Source organism: Pelecanus crispus, chromosome W, assembly GCF_030463565.1.
Source record: "Pelecanus crispus isolate bPelCri1 chromosome W, bPelCri1.pri, whole genome shotgun sequence".
NCBI classification, from domain to species: Eukaryota; Metazoa; Chordata; class Aves; order Pelecaniformes; family Pelecanidae; genus Pelecanus; species Pelecanus crispus.
In genome coordinates, this window is record NC_134675.1 from 21,566,656 (window position 1) to 21,589,058 (window position 22,403).

A 22,403-nucleotide genomic window follows, 5' to 3' on the forward strand; every position below is an offset into this window, starting at 1 on the left:
TTTGTGAATGTGATTTTTGTGTTAGTGTTCTGAGTGGGTGTGAGTGGTTAAATTCCAGGCATCAAAACAAGACAGCAGGTATTACAGAAATTTAAGGAGAGATACAGCTGGAGCTGGAATTTCAGCAGAGTAGCAAATAGAAAAGTCTGTATGTTAAATAACTGGGAAAAGCTGTGAGATTTAGATGTCGTCTGGAAGTACAGATCTAGACAGATCCCAGTCAGCTGACAAAAATGCTTTTTATCTACTACATTTCCCCCTGTACTGTAAAGACTGTGATAAATCCAATAATGGTGTATTAAAGCTGCTTTCTCAGGAGTCTCTGTATAGAGTTCGTGGTAAAGGCAGGAAGAGTTCAAGCTACTGCATTTGTATATTATCTGGGTATTTAATCAATACCCTGCCTTAACTCATGCTCTTTTCTTTTTTTCTTTTTTTCCAGATTTTCTATTTTGTACATACATTGTTTTGTATATACTGTATATGATGACTTCGGTGGGCAGTGAACGTACCCGGGGCACTCGGGACAAAATGCAAATTTCAACCACACAGCCAGCACAACCACAGAAACAAGTAGTACAGGTATGTGCTACTATATAATCTTCTTTGAGTGTAAAGTGAGCATGTAATGGTATGCATTTCTTCCCCAAGTCAGTAAAAACTGAGAAAAGACAGGGGAAAATCATGGTCTATTTTGGAAGAGTATGTTTGATATCTCGCTTTAATTGCTCAGTAATCCAGCACAGCATTAAGTTGTTCCTGTATCCTTGTCTCTAAAGGAGCTTTGTGTTCTTCAGCAACATTTCCCATCAGTGATGAATTCTATGCCTGTGTCAGGATTTCTGTCCTGTGACCTCAGTGTCCTCAGATCTCAGCTCTTCCATATGCCAGCATCATGATGCTAGCAGATTTCTGGTCGGTAGAGGAATTTGGGTGGTGGGAAAAGCTTCGTTAGATGTATGCTGTGTTCTGCAGCATGATTCAGCATATCTACAAGTCACAAAATCCTAAACTACTTGTGCAGTGTCTTCACAAAGTGAAATGAAGATGGTTGTCCACCAGCAGACTAAAATCATTTTGAGTATCTGCGAGATTGAAATTAAGCTCTTAGCCCGTTGTCTTGATTCTCAGCAGCAGAGTAGTTGTGTGCTTGTCTGGGTTACATAGAGTGCAAAATGTCTCTGCTCCTGGCAACTCATTATTCTCTTGTCAGGTACTTTTCAAAATTGAACTCAATTCAGGAATTACCTCAGTTCTCTGCTGGTAGAGTGTACATCAATCTAGAGGTGATCCCCTGGAAAATTGTGTCTTATTGTTTTGTAGACTGATCTTTAACATGGAGGGGCTCCTGTTCTGTTTTGTACAGTATTAATTATATGAGCTCAAGTCCTTATCTTGCATTGCAGTGCTTTGCATAGTGGTGATTCATGCTAATGTGTGGATTTAGGAAGCAACTTTTAATAGATGAAGTTGAATTTGTTTTTTGTTTTATAACAAGTAAGGCTGCAGGAGTGTAGTGAGCAGGTTGGCAGAAGTGGTGGCTTCCCCTTTTTTGACATTTGCAAGCCAGCAGTGGAGTACTCTGCCCAGTTTTGGGTTCCCTGGCACAAGACAGATGTTGGCAGATGGGAGCAAGTCCAGTGAAGAGCTGCGAAGATGGCTGAGAGGCTGGAGCACAGGATGAATGAGGGGTGGCTCAGGGAACTGCATTTGTTCAGCCCTAAGAAGGCAAGGAAAGGGTGGTGTCTTCTATTCAGACACCTCATGAAAAGGGTATAGAAAAGGTGAAGCCAGACTCTTCTCAGAGAGACAATGGCACAAGCTGGAACACTGTAAATTCCAGCTGTTAAAAGGAAAAAAAATTGTTTACCATGAACAACGTCATGGATTAGAGAGGTTGTGGGATCTCTGTCTGGCCCCAAGCAGCTCCTCTGATGGGACATGCTCTCAGTGTGAGGTTGCACTGAGTATCCTTGGAGGACTTCTCCAACCTATGTGATTCATTGATTTTAAGCATTAGGTCTTACTGGCCTTTTTCTGCATTTTGTCCACTGATTCTTCTACTTGCATAATAGATACTGGTTTGGTCAATTCAGTGGAAATGATGATGATTTAATATACAGCAATTATGTTTTAGTGCACCATATTTTTTTATTGTTTAGATATTAGATGGACCTTCTTCCTTAGTCAGGCTTTACAGATCAACAGAAATGTGTGGGATTTTACTGTTCAATTACCACTGATTCATTTTTCTGAACGTAGAATAATGTTGCTTTCCCAAATGGAGATTTCATTGTCATAATATCACACTGATCATCATGTAAGTTATTTAAGAAATTACATCACAGTTCTTTTGCATTGCTTCTGGATAATAAATATGCCATTTTATTATAAGATCTGAGCCTATTACTATCACTTAAATTTGTGTTTTGCACACTTCTGTTTTCTGGTAGTTCAAAGTTGTTAAAAATTTCCTTCAGTCTGTTATGCTGCAAAGATAATATCTTGTAAGGTTGAGTAAAATTTTAGCTGTCTTAAAATGCTACTATTTTCTTAGTCGCAATTAAAACTTAATTATACTTTTATAGGATACTACAGTCTTACTTGTAACAATGGTGCCTTAAAAATAAAGAAGAACCAGTTGCTGGGGAAAAAAACCAAAACTTTTTGTGACAATGATTTGGTGTTTGTATAGTAAACACATCTTGTGGGGTTTTGTTGTTTTTTTTTTTTTTTCTGAATCTTCAGTTCCATCTGGGTGTAATCCACTGGCATAAATATTGGTGATATTGCACCTACTTGTGTTTCTAAGCTCTCTCCTTACACAGGAAAACTGAAGATACTGTCACACATGTGATATTGTTATAAAATTTGGTATATTTTTGTCTTCTAAGGTGGACTTGAAAGTAAGTTGGTTTATGGAAAAAATGAATCTTGATGGTTTCCTGTTTCTGGTCAAATGCTGTCATGTCTCTACAGAAACTACACCATCTGAATGTTTTTATATATCCATGTTTCTTACATGGATATCTTTAAAGGAAATCCCTTTACTAGCTTAAAAGTTGTAGTGGGCCTGAGGATGCTGAAGTCAGAGCAAGAAGGTGGATCAACAAGGCTTAATTCCTGAAACCAGCAGACCTTTTGTTTTTGCTCTCTGCTGAGCTCTCAGCAGACACCAAGAGCAAGCTCCTTAGCACAGAGCACCACGCTGACCAGGAGGCTTTTGTGGAGGGTGGCACCAGGGCTGGCACGGGGAATTCCAGAGCAGGCTCTCCTCTGTTACCGACTGACTTATGAAGCTGTCAGCATGACGCTTTAAAAATGTGAAGTAGTGTGCTAATTGTCTTGGAAGTTGCCTCTGAGCACAGTAAATGTCACTTCCCTAGAGGAACTGGGACAGCTGCAGTAACTTATTGGCAAATAAGCACCTGGTGGTGTACAGTGGAGTAATTTTTAGACTCTTCTCAGGATTTACACTTGGTGACCTACTCTAGAGCTTGTATTTGTAGTAAACTTCAAAAGCAAAGCAGTTTGAGGCTGATTAAGTCTGGACTCGTGAGGCACAGAATTTCACGTGGGTATCCTGTGAAGTGAGACTTCGAAAGGTGAGATTCAACCAGCTGCCCAGGATGAATCCTTCCTGTCAAGCATTTCAGTGGATGAGGTGGTCCCCTTCTCAATGAAGTCTTCCACAGCACTTCAACTTGCATTTTGGGTCCTGGCTCTTTCAGTATCAGGCTTCTCTAGCATGAGACGATAGCCTCTTCTGTTTGAGCAGAAATCAAATTCGGTCCAGGATCATGTAGCATAGAGTTATCTTTGGTATTTTCATGGGAGTGCAGTTCAAGTAGACTGCAAATGCTGCACTATGAAGAGTGGCCTGTACAATGAGACATTAGTGTTCGAGTTGCTTTCGCTGTGGGGTAGCCATAGCCTATTTGGATTTTATGACACTTTACTGCATCCATCCATTTTAGTCTTTCAGCTTTTGGAGAAGTTGCCAGCATGGATTTGTTGTCCAGAAACATTACAGAAGCACCAAATACTTCATCAATAGCAAGATCCTTTAGTAGTTTTCAGAGACCAGTATTCGCTTATAAAGAAAATAAGTGCAGCTGTTCATGGGCAAAATCTTGAGGCATGACTCAGTCTCTTTTAAAGTGCTCATAAAACTACAGAGTCAGGTTGTTGAAAGAGTTGTGGAAGGTGATGTGAGCAGGAATAGTCAGAGATGTGGTTAATTTAGAAATACCGTTGCCAGTTTGTTATGATAAAACTCTAACTCTGGAGTGGTAGATACTAAGTAAAAGTAATAATATCAAAGTGTAGGCTTCTGTGGTAAATTCTATTTTATTATATGGTTGTCTTGTCTATGTGGTGACCTTTAACTGTGGTTCAAATACGTTAGAACATGTTGAAATTGCTTCTGTCCCAGCTAAATTTTTAACTATAACATGGGCATAGAGGAGATGTTAATCCCTTCCCCATAGCACCTCTGTGCTTGTTGTGTATGTTCTTTTTGAGAATCTGGAGAAAAAAAATATAGTGATACTAGGAGATACTTTTAAAAAAAATATATTGTCACATTTTGTGTACTTTATTGGATGTTTGCGTTTTTCAGGCAACAGCAGAACAGATTCGCCTTGCTCAGATGATCTACGATAAGAATGATGCAGATTTTGAAGATAAAGTGAAACAAGTATGTTTCTTACGGTACAGAGTTTTTATGCTGTGCAATAAGGTGCTCTAAAGGTGGCTTACATTTTGGAGCTAGAGCGTCTGTTTCTGATTTAGTTGAAACCTTTTTCAGAAGGATGTAAGTTTAACTAGGAAAAGGTGCTCTTATTGCACTGTAAAGTCCGTTTACAAGAAATTGTGCGGTAATATAGCTCTGGCTGTATAGTTACACTGGTGTATTTTCCTTGGTAGACAAGGCTTTAAGCCAGAACTCATCTGTGCTGATGTATCTTCCACACTGTCTCTCTAGTATGGTCCTGATGCTTAATGATCATCAGAATAAAGAGTGCATTCAGCTTGTCCACATGTACATGCACGTGGGAAAAATTTCACCTGTGTAAACTGAGTTTGCTAATATCTTAGCTGTTTTTCAGGAAAGTAAAAGTCTAATCATAGCTTAAAGGTGAACTGAAGTGTTATGTAAAAAAAAAAAAAAAATCTGACATCCCAGATCTGTGTATGCATTAAAATGATAGAATTACACTGTGAAAATGAAATCTCACACAATTTCCTTTACTATGCTGAGTTTCAGGTGTAGATGCTTGAGCTTCCATTACCAAATTATAGCAGAGACCATTAATTCAAACAGTACTGAGAATCTGGGTCCCTGTTCTGCTGTGGGTATTGGTGATTTTGTCCGAGTGAACACATCACAAAGAACATAGGAGTACACCCAGAAGGAGAGAACAATTAGCGTGAATGCATTAATGCAGCAGAGAAGCAGATTTCTTGATTTCTTTTCCTTTGTAAAACCTCCTCTGAAGCATTATGTCCTGGTTTTGGCTGGGATAGAGTTAATTTTCTTCCTAGTAGCTGGCATAGTGCTGTGTTTTGGATTTAGTAGGAGAAGAATGTTGATAACACACTGATGGTTTAGTTGTTGCTAAGTACTGCTTATGCTAGTCAAGGACTTTTCAGCTTCCCATGCTCTGCCAGGTGCACAAGAAGCTGGGAGGGGGCACAGCCAGAATAGTTGATCCAAACTGACCAAAGGGCTATTCCATACCATATGACGTCATGCTCAGTATATAAACTGGGGGGGGTTGGCCGGGGGGCAGTGATCGCTGCTTGGGGACTGGCTGGGTGTTGGTTGGCAGGTGATGAGTGGTTGCATCACTTGTTTTTCCTGGGTTTTGTTCCTCTTTTTGTTGTTTTCCTTTTCACTACAATTTATTATTATTATTATTATACGTCAATTATTAAACTGTTCTTATCTTGACCTATGAGTTTTCTTTCTTTTGCCCTTCCAATTCTCTCCCCCATCCCACTGGGGGGGGGGAGGGTGAGCAAGCCGCTGTGTGGTGCTTAGTTGCTGGCTGGGGCTAAACCAAAACACGTTAAGTGCTTTTTGTTGTTCTTGATATAAACTTGTTCTGTTGCTGTGCCAGAAGTGAAGTCTTGTACTTCCTGAAGCCAAAGGGCCCTCATCAATAGTGCCTGTGGCTCTGCTGGTGGAAAGGATAAGAATTAAGTTTTGCATAGGAAATCTTCAATATTTTACATTGTGTATATATATTTCTAGCTTGTGTAGTTTTTTTCTTTTTTTCTTTGGGTGAAGTTGCTGGATGTCCCATGACAGACTGTGATTATTTCCATCCCACACTCCTCAGGATGTGCACTGCAGGTCCATGGAGCATAATTCAGTACTAGGTCTCCTTAAGCAGCCATCGCTTATGCCTTTTGTGTGGCCTTATGCTGAAATGTCAGTCCATTGGAGGGAGCTGATCTGGCTGAAAAAGAACCTTTTTCTTAGTCTGGATGTTTTTCTACATGGATCTGTTCTCTGCCATGCCTTACCTTATGCTGTTCTCGCACAGTGGGATAAAAAGGGGGATGTTTAGTGGGGAGGGAGAGAGGATGATACTGGAGCAATCCTGGTCTTCTACATCTTTACCCTCATATACTGCTGTCTCTGGGGTGACAGCATTTGCTGCAAGCATGAAGTTAAAGGAAAAAAAGAAAAGCATGAAAGAATGCTTTCTTGATTACCATTTAATTTGTGTTTCATCCTGTCTCTTGTCTGAATCCCAAGCAGATCTGTAAAATGCAGATACCTTTATTTAGGATTTTAGTTTGCTCTGATGCAGTAGCTATGCACTTTATTGGAATCTGTGGTGGTACTAACTCTTATTTTCTTATGATGATAATTTGGATATTTTAACATGTCTGACTCTTACTGCCAGCTTATGGAAGTGACGGGGAAAAACCAGGATGAGTGCATAGTGGCACTACATGATTGTAATGGGGATGTGAACAGAGCAATCAACATACTGCTGGAAGGAAGTTCAGACACGGTAAGGTTTTACTTTTATATCAAACAGCTCTTTCTGTTTGCTGTGCCTTTCCACTTCTAAGAAGTGATTGGGAAAGTCATATTTTGGAAGCTTTCAATTTCTGTGTCTCCATTCAAATTCTTTTGAAGGAAATGGAGACCAGGTCAGCTTCTCTACTGCATGCATACCTTAGAGTAGACTGAACCTTGAAAATGTTGTGGGTATTCAGCTGGTCTCTTGCAGAGTCCTCTGGCTTTCATTTATATGCAACAATTTTAACTCTGCAGCAGAATTCAGTGCTCTGTCAGACATGGGCCTGTTTTTTGCTGCAGTGTTTGTAGTTACTCTGCAGCACCTCCACAACCCTGAGACCTGAGTCTAAGTGTTTGCCGCAAAGGGCAATCTCTATAAACCTAAAGGGCAGGCAGATATTTTAAGTCATGCAACTTCTGTAGGTGTGCATTGTGAGTATTGAAGTTGGAGGAGGTTTCCACATCTGAAAGTTGCATTGATAGTGCTGCTAATGGCAGAAGAGGATACAGCAAGTAGTTGCTCCTTTCACTGTATTGCTCATTTGCATGACTATTGAAAAAAACAAAAAGAGGAGACTAAATGTGTATATTGTAGAATCATAGAATGCTTTGGGTTGGAAGGGACCTTGAGAGATCATCGAGCCCAACCCCCCTGCAGTAAGCAGGGATTGAACCTGTGAACTTGGCATTATTAGCACCATGCTCTAACCAACTGAGCTAACCCGGCTGGTCTATAACAACAAATAATGTCGCTTATAATGTTGCACAGAGCAATTTTTTTTTATCCCAAGAGATCAGGAAAATATGTCTTGCTGCAGTTGAAGTTTTTGCTGGAGGGACTTCTTACAGTTTTTTCCAAGGCAGTAAACTAGATTCCATCTCATCTAAATTGGGAAAGAAACCTGAACTTCCTTTCTTAATGCTGAACATACAGTATTTCCTGTGATTTGTCAGGATGGCTTATTGTTAATGAGGAAACTCCCCCCCCCCCTCCCAAATCTAGGACACATACTGTTCTGACTGAGGGGACTTTCTTTTCTATCCCCTTTTCATTTATAAGAGTTGAGGTCATCTAAAACACAGAAGTATATAATACTGAGCGAGCTAGTAAGTTGGGAGTAGAAGAGAGCATCTCACCTTGATTAAATCTTAGTAATATGCTGGTTTTGTGTTTTCTTGTACTTCTCGTATTTGCCATTTTCTAGTTGAAAATAGTTTTCTGGTTGATAGAGAATGTTAAATGCTTCCTTACTTTAGCAGATTGTTATAAGTGATCATGACATGGAAGGAACTTTCTGAACTCATTTATCAATTAGAAGCAACACATCCATATGTTCTGTTCTTTTGACAAGTCCCTCTGAATCTACTGCTCTCTGTAGACAAAATGCAACTCAAATACAGAGAATTTAAAGGGCACAAGGAGGAAGGAGTATTAATTAGAAGGGGTCCTCATCAGAGCGTGAAGAAATCTATTCTTCTTTATGGAAGTTTGCGGGCCTCCAACTTGAAGGGTTTGTTTTAAGGCTATTATACTCCAGAACAGTTTAACCATGGATTTGATGTAAAGTTGGAAACAGAGGTGGTACTAGTTCTGAATGCAGATTCCCAAATCTCTTTTTCTAGTTTCACTCTGCTTTGATGCACTGGAAGTTTTCTTGTGGGTTTTTTTTTTTTTTTACATCATTTGGAAGATGATGTGTCTATCCAATTTGAAGAATTAGAAGAGCAAGGAGTGATAGCTAGAATGTCTATTTATAATTTCTTTAGTACTGCCAATTTTGTCTTTTTTTTTTTTTTTTCTAATGCTGTGATCTTTAAGGCTTTATGCTGTGTGACTGTTAGTCTTTATGAAGATTTTTCACTTGCAACAATTGTGACAGTCTGGCTTTGGATAGACAGAGGCTTCTGGATGAGAGTAGAGAAGGGCATGTTTCTTTGCCCAAGAGTTCTATTCATTTAACTTCCTACAGGCGGAAGATCCATTTTATGCCTGACCATGTTTTACTTCCTAAACCTTTGAAGATAAAACAAAGGGGACCTTTCAGATTATTCTTCTTTCCATCTAAGATCAGGCCACCAAGGCGGCTTCTGTTACATATTTTTGAAGGTCAGGCTCACAGCTGTTATTTGGGTTGCCTCAGGCATTGTCAGCTGAAATTGTAAACAGTTAGCTCCCTTCCAAAAACAGGCAGCTTCGATAGTCTGTGATGGATTCCCATGCCCAGAGGTAGCATCATCCTCTATCTTAAAGGACCTGCCCAACTTCTCAAGCCTTTCCTCAAAATTATATTGGGAAAACATGGATCTGATGCTTTCATAGTGGTCCTTTTACTGATCCTTCACAAGTCATGCAAAACCTTACTAAGGAGAGGCTGCTTCCTCTTAAGCTTTGCAGGATCATCCAGTTTTGGGTATTTCTTAAAATGGTCTAAGATCTTTTGGCACCATGCCCATCAGTGAAATAGTAGTGCATTCTGAACTATATAGACTTGGTTCTGAAGTTGTCAGTGCAGTTTTGTTTTGTTTTTTTTTTCTCCTGTGAAGTGTCTCTAAAGCTTTAGGAGTGTTAGTGTGTAATGCAGTTACACAGGCTATGGCAGATGAAGCTGTACAATAGTTACTGAAGGAAATGAGTTTTCTGTTGCACAAATAACGTGGTGTTGCTCAAATGCATAGTTTTGTATTTCTAATCCATGCTGTCTGTACTTCACCTGAGTTGGCTTATGGTGGTGTAGTCTTCTGTATGGGAGATGAAATTGAAAAGTGATTTCAGCCTTCTTTCTCACCTATGCCGTGTCAAAAAATTAGAGAGTAACCATTCTCTTAGTACTTATTCTCTCAAAGGAGACACTGAAACATTGAGTTTATACTTGTAAACTGCTTTGTTACCTGCTTTCTCAATAGCAATCGTTTTCTCAGTTCTAGGCAGCTTGGACTAGCTGGTCATTGCCTACCTCACGAGGGCTTCTGAGTTGCTGTTGTCTGAATTGAGAAGAGATAAGACAGGACCTAAAAGTACTGATAGCCAACCTTTTTTGTTTGATGCAGGTGCCTGTCAGAGGTCATGGCTTTATGTAGTGCTTTGCAGTTGATGGTGCCTTATTTGCATATGCAAATTTCCCACTTAAATACCTTACCTGGACTATAAGCTCCTAGAGACATATATATATAAACCGATCTGCCACCTTAATGGTTTGCAAATACCACCTTTCTTCTTTGTTTTGCAGCTATGGCTCAATAGACTAGCCATGCAATTGCATAATATACCAGTTGCTGTGCTATTCTTAGCAACTGTTTTAGTCCTTTTATTTTCAACTCCTACAGATAATCCTATGGAGCCAATACAATTCCTGAATTTATTTTAAAGATGGAGTTTAATATTAAAGCTGAAGCCTGATGTTTGGACCTTGGTCCCTTGTCTTGTTTAGACATAGTTTTTCCTGTATTTTGCTCTGTGTGATGAGCTGTAGCTGTTAAGAGTGGATGGTCTGGCTTGTCATGGCCCCAGTTTTCCCAAGTTGTTGTTCTGCCATTCTGTCTCTTGGTGCTTGAATTCTAGTACATCTGGATAATGTGTGTGTGTGTGTGTCCCCCTTGGCCACATACTTATTCTCAGCAGTCTCTTGTTCAGTGATGCTTATAAGCATTTTTTCATTTCCTTGGGAGAAAAAGATAGCTCTGTGCATGCTCCCTTGCTAGATTTATGGAGGTAGCGAGAGGGAAACTGTTGCTTGCTTTGCAGATTTTCTGCATTGTGGTTGTATCTAGGCTTCCTTAAACTGGTAAAAGTCCATTATAGCCAGAAATATTTGGGATTCTCACATTCCATAAGAAAAATCCAAATTCTAAAACTTGTTTCTTTCTCATCTCTTCCCAAAAATACAGCATGTTTCCATTTGTATCAGTGTAGTTTGCAAGGTATTACATATGTTACATTATGCAAACACCTGTTGTTTTTTTTCCATGAACTGGAGGGGTGTGAGGTGGAAGTATGCATTGAGAGCTGTCTCTTCCTTTTTGACTTTTGTATCTAATTCTGTTCTACCCAAATAGACTTCTTGGGAGACTGTAGGGGGAAAGAAGAAAAGCCTTGGAAAGGAAAGTTCAGAAAACAAAGAGAACAGAGAAAAACGAGGGGACAGAGAAGTGAGTCGCGGACGGGGAAGTTCCAACAGACGGGGAAGAGGCGGCAGCCGTGGCCGAGAGTGTATGTATAGGGGTTTATTTTTAAAGATTCAGACACTTTTCTTGCAGCTGAAACTGGCTGAGTTGAGAGCAAATGCTTAATGGAGTAAAGTCAGTCCGAGCTATAGCTCAGTGCTGAAGGGATCATAACTTGTTTGTGCAACAGGTATGCTTGATCTGTCTATGTGACTTGGTTTTGGGATGGTCTGTGCTTGTTCAGAGATGCTCAATTTAATTTAAATATCTGTCCTTTTTTGATTAATTGATCTTGTACAAATTGCTGTTCTTCATGTAAGTTTTGGAATCGAGTCTTTGTAAGACTGCTTGAGAGCAAGTATTTCACTGCACAGCTGATACACTTCTTTGTTTCTTTTAATGAAAAAATTATCCAGCTTTGACTCCATCTCCTTTTATGAGTGGGAGAACCTGAAGATGTTCTCATCTTCTCATAAGGGGAATGAAAAGACTGGGATCATTATTAATCTCTAGCATATATTACTCGCATAAGCCAACCAAAGGTGAGTTTCTACAACAGAGAAAATTCTTTGAGTTGAAACATTTAAAAATTTGCTACAGTTTATACAGGTGCAATAATACATTGTACAAAAGCAAACAGATGTTTCCAAGTTAGGTAGCATCACATTAGATCACCATTGGATACACATTGCTTTTTTCTCTAAGTTTTATCAGCAGTATCAAAGCTGTATACATTGCCTGTAAGGGCCATACACAACACTGATAGATGAGCAGAGAAACCAGAATGAAAAAAATGTTTAGCTTTTCACTTCCAAGTAGGAAAAATATTTACAGTATTAGTCAACTCCTCTAATTCATTATTATTCATATATTTAAGTATTGTGCCAGTGAAGACATTGTCAATCTTTGTAGAATAGAGTAATGTCAAGATAGGAAAAAATATTAATAAAATTTGCAGCTATACTTAGAACAAATTGAAATCAGATCCATCAAAATGAAAATGAGGGGCAGAGCCAGATGCTGCTTGTCTCTTTTTGTAAACTGGAATTAAAGATTTTTCAGATGGTTACCAAACCTTGATATTCTCTTCCCAGCTTCCCAGTTGAAGAATTAATGACTTTGTTGCTGCCATTAGGAAGAGTTGTGCAGTACAAAATCTCAGCAGTGTTTTAAGTGGCTAGTCTTCCCTCCCCCACTTTCAGAGTACCTCCTCAGGAGTTTTCCACAAAATAGTTAAGTTGCAGTGCTTTTCTAATGCCTCACCTTCACCCAGTTGTCATCACTCTGATTTAAATACAGAGGAGAGTTCTTTTAAGTTTCCCTGGTTGTACATGGATGTCGTATAGGCAGACAGGAGAAGAGTTGGCGTTCTTGGTTATCCCTTATTCTTTCACTGCTGCCACCCAGCACGTTATCAAGGAAGCATAGTATGAGGCAGCTTTATTTCCTGCCTTGTTAAAGTGGTGAGGCCATAATTAATTTAATAGTGTAGGCTGCAAAACACTGCTTTTTTGGGTTTTTTTCCCTCCCAAAAAACCAAGTGTGTTGTCTGAGGGACATAACCCTCAGATTAGATTTTTTTGCTTCCTTATATTGTCCAGTGCAAAGTAAACATAATTTGCTTGTAGCTAGGCCCCCAAAGAGGGGTGACTGAGATCTGTTGACCAGCCCACTTGAAAATCTTGTCTTTTCTTTTGGAGTTCAGGTTAAGCAGATGGCTATATTATCTCATGTATGAGTCTCTAAAGCTTCTTTTAAGCTGTCCTCTCTCCACAGTTCGAGCTGAAGAGAATGGAGTGGACAACAATCAAGGAGACAGGCCTTCAGACCGTGGGAAACGTGGCCGTGGGAGAGGTGAGATGGTGGCGTTGGTGTGGGACTGGCACTGATTTCATGTCCTGAAATGGGACTCTCCCATTTATTTCTTTAAACACTTCTTTTTAAGCATTTGTTGGTTATCCTTTGATTCCATAAGCACTTCAGCCACCTTTAATTTAGGTACATCCCCCCTCTCTTACCCCTTGTCACGTCTTGGTCTCAGAACAACTTAAAAGAATTGACACAAATCACCTTTATGGTAATTTCCTGTGTAGCAGGCTGGTGTGCTCTGGCTGTGGAGAGCTGTTTGCCCATATTGACTCATGCCAGCCTCCTGTGAGTAGGAGTGCACTGGGCTCCTCAGGATGTACCTTGGCAGCAGGAGAGTACAAGATTCCATCTGTAGAGCTCTCGGGGAGGGATTTGATGTGTACTTGTGCTGTTTCTTTGGGATGGATCTGGTTGTCAGGCTTGCCTTCTGTTCTTGGTGCCCAATCAGAGAAAGTACAAGCCACCTTAGAGGCTCTTTTTGGTAAGAGAAGGAATTTGGCATGGAAGAACTGATGAGGAGAACTGTGGAAAAAGAATACTGCGGAGTCTTAGGTACAACTCCCATCCTGTCCTGTAGAAGAGATAGGAAAGATGTTGATAATGAATTTGATGTGGGATCAAGGGATGTGTAGTTGGTTTGAATTTTCACAGGTCAGAATGGAAAGAGGCTTGTTTTTTCTTGGAGCAGGAGGAATGAAAATGAGTAACCTAGGTACAGTGCAGATTGCATGGGGAAGTGGGTATTAAATGAGTTAAATTGATGAAGTGAGCAGCAGAGCTAATGTACTTAATAAGTAATGTCTGACTCACAAAAAATTCTGCCTTCAAAGGACTCTCTTCTCTTTGGAATATCCAGTAACGAGGTGTTCAGACAGGCGTGTCCAGATCTGCATCTTGAAGGAGTGGAAAGATGCAAAGACATGTAGTTTCCAGAGGGTTGCAAGAGTGACTCGGTTGTGCCTGTGAATCAGCAAATGGTGTGTGCAGAGAGGTAGCTTTGCAGAGGAGGGTGTGGTATAGTTCACAGCTACAGTTTTTGGTATGTTAGCACTGTTAATAGATGGAATGTAAGTCTTTTGGTTATTTGTTTTATAAAATAATCCTTTATACTCAAATTATAAATATAAAGGTAGAATTTTTTAAGTTGTTGGTTGAAACTTAGAGATTAATTTCAAATGCAGTATATTTTTGGCTTTTTAACCTTGTGAACAATACACTGCTTTTGTTGTCAACACTGTAGCTCTCTAGATGAATATCATATGTCTCAAGCCAAAGCACTTAATCATCAGATCAAACTGACATATCTGAAGAAATAGGAACAACTTCAACCAATTTCTGTTCACTGGCTTAGTGTACATAGTATTACTGTATCTCTCTAACAAATATTTTAGACTGTACATTCATGTGAGCAAAGTATCTTAATGAAGTGTTCTCAACTGTCTGTGATAAACCCGTTGAATGACTTCAGGATCATTATATTACAAGTGTGTGTATTCTGTGGCAGGAAATACCTAATTTAATTTTATAATGCAAGCCCTTGAAATCTGCAGGGAGTTGTATAAAGCTGTGTAATTCACTTCTCAGTATTTCAGGGATTCATGACTGACTTTGTTTGGATATTAGTAGAAATAATAAAAAAAAGCTTCCTGCCATTTCATTCAGTAGTCTTTCTTTTCTGTTACTTTATCCTGTATTTGACTATTCTGTGTATTTCAGCTGAAAGTAAATAGGCTGCTGGTAATCATCACAGAACCCTTTTTTAGAAATGTTTTGTGCAGAGTGTGTGTAGGAATCTAGGCACTGGATACAAAATTAGGGGTCAGCTAATACCTGAGCAATGCATTGTCTCTCTATTTTAAGCTACCGTCTCAGGCTGGAGTTCTCTTACTGGCTGCTTTCCAGAGGAAGATTTGCTGGGCCATTGTATTACTGCTCTACTGTAGAACAACCTAATTTTAAGAAATGATATGTACTGAAAATAGAAGAAATGGGATTGACACTGGAGTGATAATGAGGGGAAAAACCCCTGATACTGAGTATTTCAGCCTTGGTGCTGTAGGCTTCATTGTGCAGTAGATCTTCTGTTAATGACTGTGTGACATTCCTTGCAACTTTATATAGGTTAGTAGGTATAAAGTCTACCAACACCACTGGTTGCTGGTATGCAGGAGATCAGGGATGTGAAGTAGAAACATGTTATTGACTGATTAACAGAAAGCAAAAACGCATCACAGGATGTGTTTCAGGACACACCCCAGCTGACATTGCTCTGCCCTTAATCTTTGCTTGCAACTTAATCTTTAAGGGTGCAAACTTTGGCTTGGAAAGGAGTTAAGGAATTTCTTTAAGATGGCCTCCCCATCTATCTTTTCAGAACTGAATTTCTTGAATGAGTTTAATTTAGATGTAAAAAATACTATAATGGTGATGGATATTAATTGCATCAAAGTGATTGTATTTGTGTCAGTATTGCAAAGGTTTGTAACTGTCTGGAATGGAATCTTGTGAAAGAATTATGGAGGAAGATGGTTATGTCTTGAGGATTGTCAGCTCTAGAAATGTTTCCTTGTTTGTGTTTTAATCAGCTGCAGTGTTATATACAAATTGACAAACTTTACAGGCACAATTTTTTTTTTATGCTGCTGTTTTGTACTGTTCTCAGATCTTCAATTTTAAGTGCAGGTCTGGTTCTCCCACTGTCCTTCACTCCATGTTGAAAAGGATGCAGTAGAGCTAGAAAAGGCTTTTGAAGGTACTGGGAAGACTGCATTTATGGGGTGTGAGGAACAAGCAGTCTAGGACTTCTCTACCTGCAAGAGAGAGGGATGAGTGGGTGTATAGTAGAGACCTGTAAATTTCTGCGGGGAAGGTTCTGTGGGGAAATCAATTGATCACTCCAAGCAAGTGATATCCTGGCTAACCATGGAGGTCCCAGTTGAGTGGAAGTTGGCAAATGTGATGCCCATCTACAAGAAGGGCCGGAAAGAGGATCTGGGGAACTACAGGCCTGTCAGTCTGACCTCGGTGCTGGGGAAGGTCATGGGGCAGATGATCCTGAGTGCCATCACACGGCACATACAGGACAACCAGGTGATCAGGCCCAGTCAGCATGGGTTTATGAAAGGCAGGTCCTGCTTGACCAACCTGACCTCCTTCTATGACAAGGTGACCTGCTTAGTGGATGAGGGAAAGGCTGTGGATGTTGTCTACCTGGACTTTAGTAAAGCCTTTGACACCGTCTCCCACAGCATTCTCCTGGAGAAACTGCCTGCTCATGGCTTGGACAGGCATACTCTTCACTGGGTAAAAAACTGGCTGGATGGCTGGGCCCAAAGAGTTGTGGTGAATGGAGTTAAACCCAGTTTGTGGCTGGTCACAAGTGTTGTTCCCCAGGGCTCAGTATTGGGGCCAGTTCTGTTGAATATCTTTATCAATGATCTGGATGAGGGGATTGAGTACACCCTTTCTTTTGTGGGTGTGGTTTGTGGATGGCACCAAGTTGGGTGGGAGTGTTGATCTGCTTGAGGGTAGAGATGCTCTACAGAGGGATCAGGACAGGCTGGATCGATGGGCCGAGGCCAACTGTATGAGGTTTAACAAGGCCAAGTGCCGGGTCCTGCACTTCAGTCACAACAACCCCATGCAACGCTACAGGCTTGGGGAAGAGTGGCTCGAAAGCTGCCTGGCCGTAAAGGACCTGGGGGTGTTGGTCGACAGCCGGCTGAACATGAGCCAGCAGTGTGCCCAGGTGGCCAAGAAGGCCAACAGCATCTTGGCTTGTATCAGGAAGAGTGTGGCCAGCAGGAGCAGGGAGGTGATTGTTCCCCTGTACTCGGCACTGGTGAGGCCGCACCTGGAATACTGTGTCCAGTTTTGGGCCCCTCAATACAAGAAAGACATTGAGGTGCTGGAGTGTGTCCAGAGAAGGGCAACGAAGCTGGTGAAGGGTCTAAAGCATGTGTCTTACAAGGAGTGGCTGAGGGAACTGGGGTTGTTTAGTCTAAAGAAGAGGAGGCTGAGGGGAGACCTTATTGCTCTCTACAACTACCTGAAAGGAGGTTGTAGTGAGGTGTGAGTCGTTCTTTTTTCCAAAGTAACAAGTGATAGGACGAGAGGAAATGGGCTCAAGCTGTGCCAGGGAGGTTTAGATTGGATATGGGGAAAAATTTCTTCATGGAAAGGGTTGTCAAGCATTGGAACAGGCTGCCCAGGGAAGTGGTTGAATTGCCATCCCTGGAGGGTGTTCAAAAGCATATAGACGTGGCACTTAAGGACATGGTTTGGTGGTGGACTTGGCAGTGCTAGGTTAATGGTTGGACTTGATGATCCTAAAGGTCTTTTCCAAACTAAGTGATTCTATGATTCTAAGTATGCAAATGACAGAATATTAAATTATATTAGTAGGTTGCAGTTTCAAAATGAACTTACGGAGGTGGTTCTTCATACATGTAGTTAACCTGAGGAACTCCTTTCAGTAAGATGATGTGGGTGCTGAAAACTTATACATGCAGAGACTTGACAGTTTCATCCTAAAAAAGAACCACATCAAGAAAAGGAAAAAAGACTGAGGCTTTTGATGTATGTAAATTATCATTGGCTGAGGAAGTCTGAGCAAAAAATGGTTGAAGACTAGGAGAGTGTCCAGAGAAACTGCACTGTGCTTTCAGTTCTTGTACTGTTCCCTAGATATCTAATGGACCATAGCTGATAATGGGATAGCAGGTAGATGAACTTTTGGACTTGATTCAGCATAGAAATTGTTACAGACTCATGCGTAGCAATTCTCCTGGTTTGCAAAGTGAAAATGGATTTGTCGCTTTTAATTCTGTTCTATGATTCCCTTCCTCTTCATTTTTCCAGAGCAACGTGAGCATGCCATAAATGTGGATGCTGACAGGGAATTTTTTCTAGCAAAACAGAAATAAAAATGAAAAAAAAATTATGTTTTAATTTTGGACTTAATCAGCGTGACAACGAGCCTTTCAAACTTTTTTTTTCTGATGGGTGTATAAGGAAGCAGCTTACCCTTTTTGTAAATGTCTGTATTGGGTTTGCGTGGCAAGGTTTGGGGGGGGGGGGGGGCAGGGCAGGGCTGGAGCTGGAGTGAGGAGTGAGAATATGTGAGGGGAAGGACTCTGCAGACACCAAGGTCAGTGAAGGAGGAGGAGGTGCCCCAGGCACTGGGGCAGAGATTCCCCTTCAGCCTGTGGTGAAGCAGGCTGTCCCCCTGCAGCCTGTGGAGGTTAATGGTGGAGCAGATATCCACTTGCAGCCCATGGAGGACCCCAAGCTGGAGCAGGTGGATGCACCTGAAGGAGGCTGTGACCCTGTGGGAAGGCCATGCTGGAGCAGGCTCCTGGCAGGACCTGTGGAGAGAGAGGAGCCCAGGCTGGAGCAGGTTTTCTGGCAGGACTTGTGACCCTGTGGGGGACCCACGCTGGAGCAATTTGTGAAGAACTGCAGCCCTTGGGAAGGACCCACGTTGGAGAAGTTCGTGGAGGACTGCCTCCTGTGAGAGGGACCCCATGCTGGAGCAGGGGCAGAGTGTGAGGAGTCCTTCCCTGAGAAGGAAGGAGCAGCAGAGATGACGTGATGAACTGACTGCAACCCCCATTCCCTTTCCCCCTGTGCTGTTTGGGGGGAGGAGGTAGAGAAAATCAGGAGTGAAGTTGAGCCTGGGAAGAAGGGAGGGTTGGGGGGAAGGTGTTTTAAGATTTGGTTTTCTTTCTTATTACCCTACACATGTTCTCACTCCTCTCACTCAGTTTTGATTGGTAATAAATTAAACTGATTTTCCCCAAGTTGAGTCTGTTTTGCCCATGATAGTAATTGCTGAGTGATCTCCCTGTCCTTATCTCAACCTACAAGTGTTTTTGTTAGATTTTCTCTCCCCTGTCCAGTTGAGAAGTGATAGAGCAGCTTTGGTGGGCACTTGGCATCCAGCCATGGTCAACCCACCACAATATCTGACTACAATCCAGCTTGTATTCTTGATCTTTTTTTCTTTTTAAACATTTCTTAGATAAGAAGTATGCTATCCTTGCAAAAAATGAGCTTCTGTAACCAGAATTGAATGTCTAAACATTTTCTTGTTTTAAAAGCTTAGCACAGTTGGCACAGGATATATTTTGGATGTCCTTTGCCAGAACTAGAAAGGATGTTAGTTTTTTCTGAAACAGGAATGTGGAGCAGACTTTCCAGAGGTCACAATCTGAAGTCCATTTAGTTTTGCTGTAGTTGGTTCGGCATTGGTTAGTAAACTGTGTGTGTCATGTTGTCCTGGTGTTGGCTGGGATAGAGTTACTTTTTTTCTTCCTTGTAGTAGCTGGCATAGTGCTGTGTGTTGGATTTAGTATGAGAATAATGTTTTAATTAGTTTAGAACTGCTGTTTTAGTTGTTGCTTGGTAGGGAAACCAAGCAGCTGGAATCCCTTTCTAGGGAAGGGGGCATTGACAAAGCAATTTGAAAAGGGGCACAAACCCTTAGCCTCTGGAGATGACTTCTGTCAAGCGTGAAGGAAAGGTATCCCTTCAAGGAAGATGTTATATGTCACCCAGGCAAATGGACCACCCTGGAGAGAGGTATCCAGTACCTGAGGGAATTAGCTGTGGTGGAGGTGATTTATGATGACCTGGACAACGAGCAGTTATCGAAAGATCCAGACGAAGTCAGGTGCACAAAATCCATGTGTCGGAAGCTTTTATGGAGTGCACCATGGTCGCATGCAAACTCATTGGCAGTAACGATCTGGAAAGACTGAGAAGAACAAACAGTGGATGACTTGGCTGGCCAACTCGGGCAATATGAAGACTCTCTTCCTCCCTTGTCTTGGCTGTGGAGAAACTGTCCCGGGAAGTCCATCAACTCAGAGAGGATCTGTCCTGCTCCCTACCTGTATGGACCAGTATCTCAGCCATTAGGAGTCAATGTCCTTATGCTCAAGAGAGAGGATGGAGAGGATACACACCATGGGGCACCCTGTGGTTTTACCTGCGTGACCATGTAGAGGACATGAGGAAGTGGGATGGAAAACCCACCTCGACCCTAGAGGCACGGGTGCGTGAGTTGCAAGGAAAGACAATCACACAAGGGGGTTCTCCCAGGAAAATTGCAGCTCCGCTTTCCAGTGGGCAGTTCCCTAGACTAGAGGACAAGGACTGATTTTCTGATCTTAATCAAGGGACTTTTGATTCACATTTACAAGGAGTAAACAATGAATACTGTGACCAGTGTTAGAGGGGCCCTGCCTCCAGCCAGGTGGAGGAAAGGGACAATCGGGTTTACTGGACTGTGTGGATTCGATGGCCTGGCACATCAGACCCACAGGAGTAGAAGCCTCTAGTGGACACCGGTGCACAGTGTACCCTAATTCCATCAAGTTATAGAGGGGCAGAAGTGAGCCTAACCGGGAATGAGTGGCAGAAGCACCCCATTGTGACTGGCCCAGACGATTCGTGCATCCTTGGCATAGATTACCTCAGGAGAGGGTATTTCAAGGACCCAAAAGGGTACTGGTGGGCTTTTGGTATAGCTGCCTTGGAGACGGAGGAAATTAAACAGCTGTCCACCTTGCCCGGTCTCTCAGAGGACCCTTCTATTGTGGGGTTGCTGAGGGTCAAAGAACAACAGGCGCCCATCACTACCACAACAGTGCATCGGTGGCAATATCGCACCAACCGAGACTCACTGCTTCCCATCCATAACCTGATTTGTCGACTGGAGAGCCAGGGAGTGATCAGCAAGACTCGCTCACCCTTTAACAGTCCCATATGGCCAGTGCGAAAGTCTAATGGGGAGTGGAGACTAACAGTGGACTATCGTGGCCTGAACGAAGTTACGCCGCCACTGAGTGCTGCCGTGCCAGACATTGTAGAACTTCAATACGAACTGGAGTCAAAGGCAGCCAAGTGGTATGCCACAATTGACATGGCTAATGTGTTTTTCTCCATCCCTTTGGCAGCAGAGTGCAGGCCACACTTTGCTTTTACCTGGAGGGGTGTTCAGTACACCTGGAACCGACTGCCCCAGGGGTGGAAGCACAGCCCCACCATTTGCCATGGACTGATCCAGACAGCACTGGAACAGGGTGAAGCTCCAGAACATCTGCAGTACATTGATGACATCATTGTGTGGGGCAACACAGCAGAAGAAGTTTTTGAGAAGGGAGAGAAAATAGTCCAAATCCTTCTGAAGGCTGGTTTTGCCATAAAACAAAGTAATGTCAAGGGACCTGCACAGGAGATCCAGTTTTTAGGAATAAAATGGCAAGATGGACGTCGTCAGATCCCAATGGATGTGATCAACAAAATAACAGCTATGTCCCCAGCAACTAGCAAAAAGGAAACACAAGCTTTCTTAGGCCTTGTGGGTTTTTGGAGAATGCATATTCCAAATTACAGCCAGATCGTAAGCCCTCTTTACCAGGTGACCTGGAAGAAGACCGATTTCAAATGGGGGCCCCCCTGAGCAACAAGAAGCCTTTGAACAAATGAAATGGGAGATAGTTCATGCAGTAGCCCTTGGGCCAGTCCGGGCAGGGCAGGATATTAAAAATGTGCTCTACACCGCAGCTGGGGAGAATGTCCCTACCTGGAGCCTCTGGCAGAAAGCCCCAGGGGAGACTTGAGGTCGACCCTTAGGGTTTTGGAGTCGGGGATACAGAGGATCCGAAGCCCGCTATACTCCAACTGAGAAAGAGATATTGGCAGCATATGAAGGGGTTCGAGCTGCTTCGGAAGTGGTTGCTACTGAAGCCCAGCTCCTGCTGGCACCCTGACTGCTGGTGCTGGGCTGGATGTTCAAAGGGAGGGTCCTCTCTACACATCATGCAACTGATGCTACGTGGAGTAAGTGGGTTGCACTAATCACACAACGGGCTCGAATAGGAAACCCCAGTCGCCCAGGGATCTTGGAAGTGATCATGGACTGGCCAGAAGGCAAAAACTTCAGAATATCACCAGAGGAGGAGGTGACACGTGCTGAAGAGGCCCCACTGTATAATAAATTGCCAGAAAATGAGAAGCAATATGCCCTATTCACTGATGGGTCTTGTCGTCTTGTGGGAAAGCATCGGAGGTGGAAAGCTGCTGTATGGAGTCCTATATGACAAGTTGCAGAAACTGCTGAAGGAGAAGGGGAGTTGAGTCAGTTTGCAGAGGTGAAAGCCATCCAGCTGGCTTTAGATATTGCTGAACGAGAAAAGTGGCCAGTCCTTTACCTCTATACTGACTCATGGATGGTGGCAAATGCCCTGTGGGGGTGGCTGCAGCAATGGAAGCAGAGCAACTGGCAGCGCAGAGGCAAACCCATCTGGGCTGCCGCATTGTGGCA

General features: G+C 42.2%; 1 protein-coding gene across 2 annotated transcripts in view; it reads left to right on the forward strand.

Moving 5' to 3' along the window:
* Nucleotides 1–447: 447 nt before the first annotated feature.
* Nucleotides 448–22,403, forward strand: part of LOC104037061 (ubiquitin-associated protein 2-like) — an 86,902-nt gene continuing 64,946 nt past the window's right edge. For both annotated transcript variants that reach the window (XM_075725669.1, XM_075725670.1), the window contains exons 1-5: nt 448–582; nt 4,622–4,699; nt 6,921–7,031; nt 11,096–11,249; nt 12,980–13,057. In XM_075725669.1, coding sequence (XP_075581784.1) covers nt 484–582; nt 4,622–4,699; nt 6,921–7,031; nt 11,096–11,249; nt 12,980–13,057 — 520 coding nt within the window. In that variant the 5' untranslated portion in view covers nt 448–483. The remainder of the gene's footprint in view (nt 583–4,621; nt 4,700–6,920; nt 7,032–11,095; nt 11,250–12,979; nt 13,058–22,403) is intronic.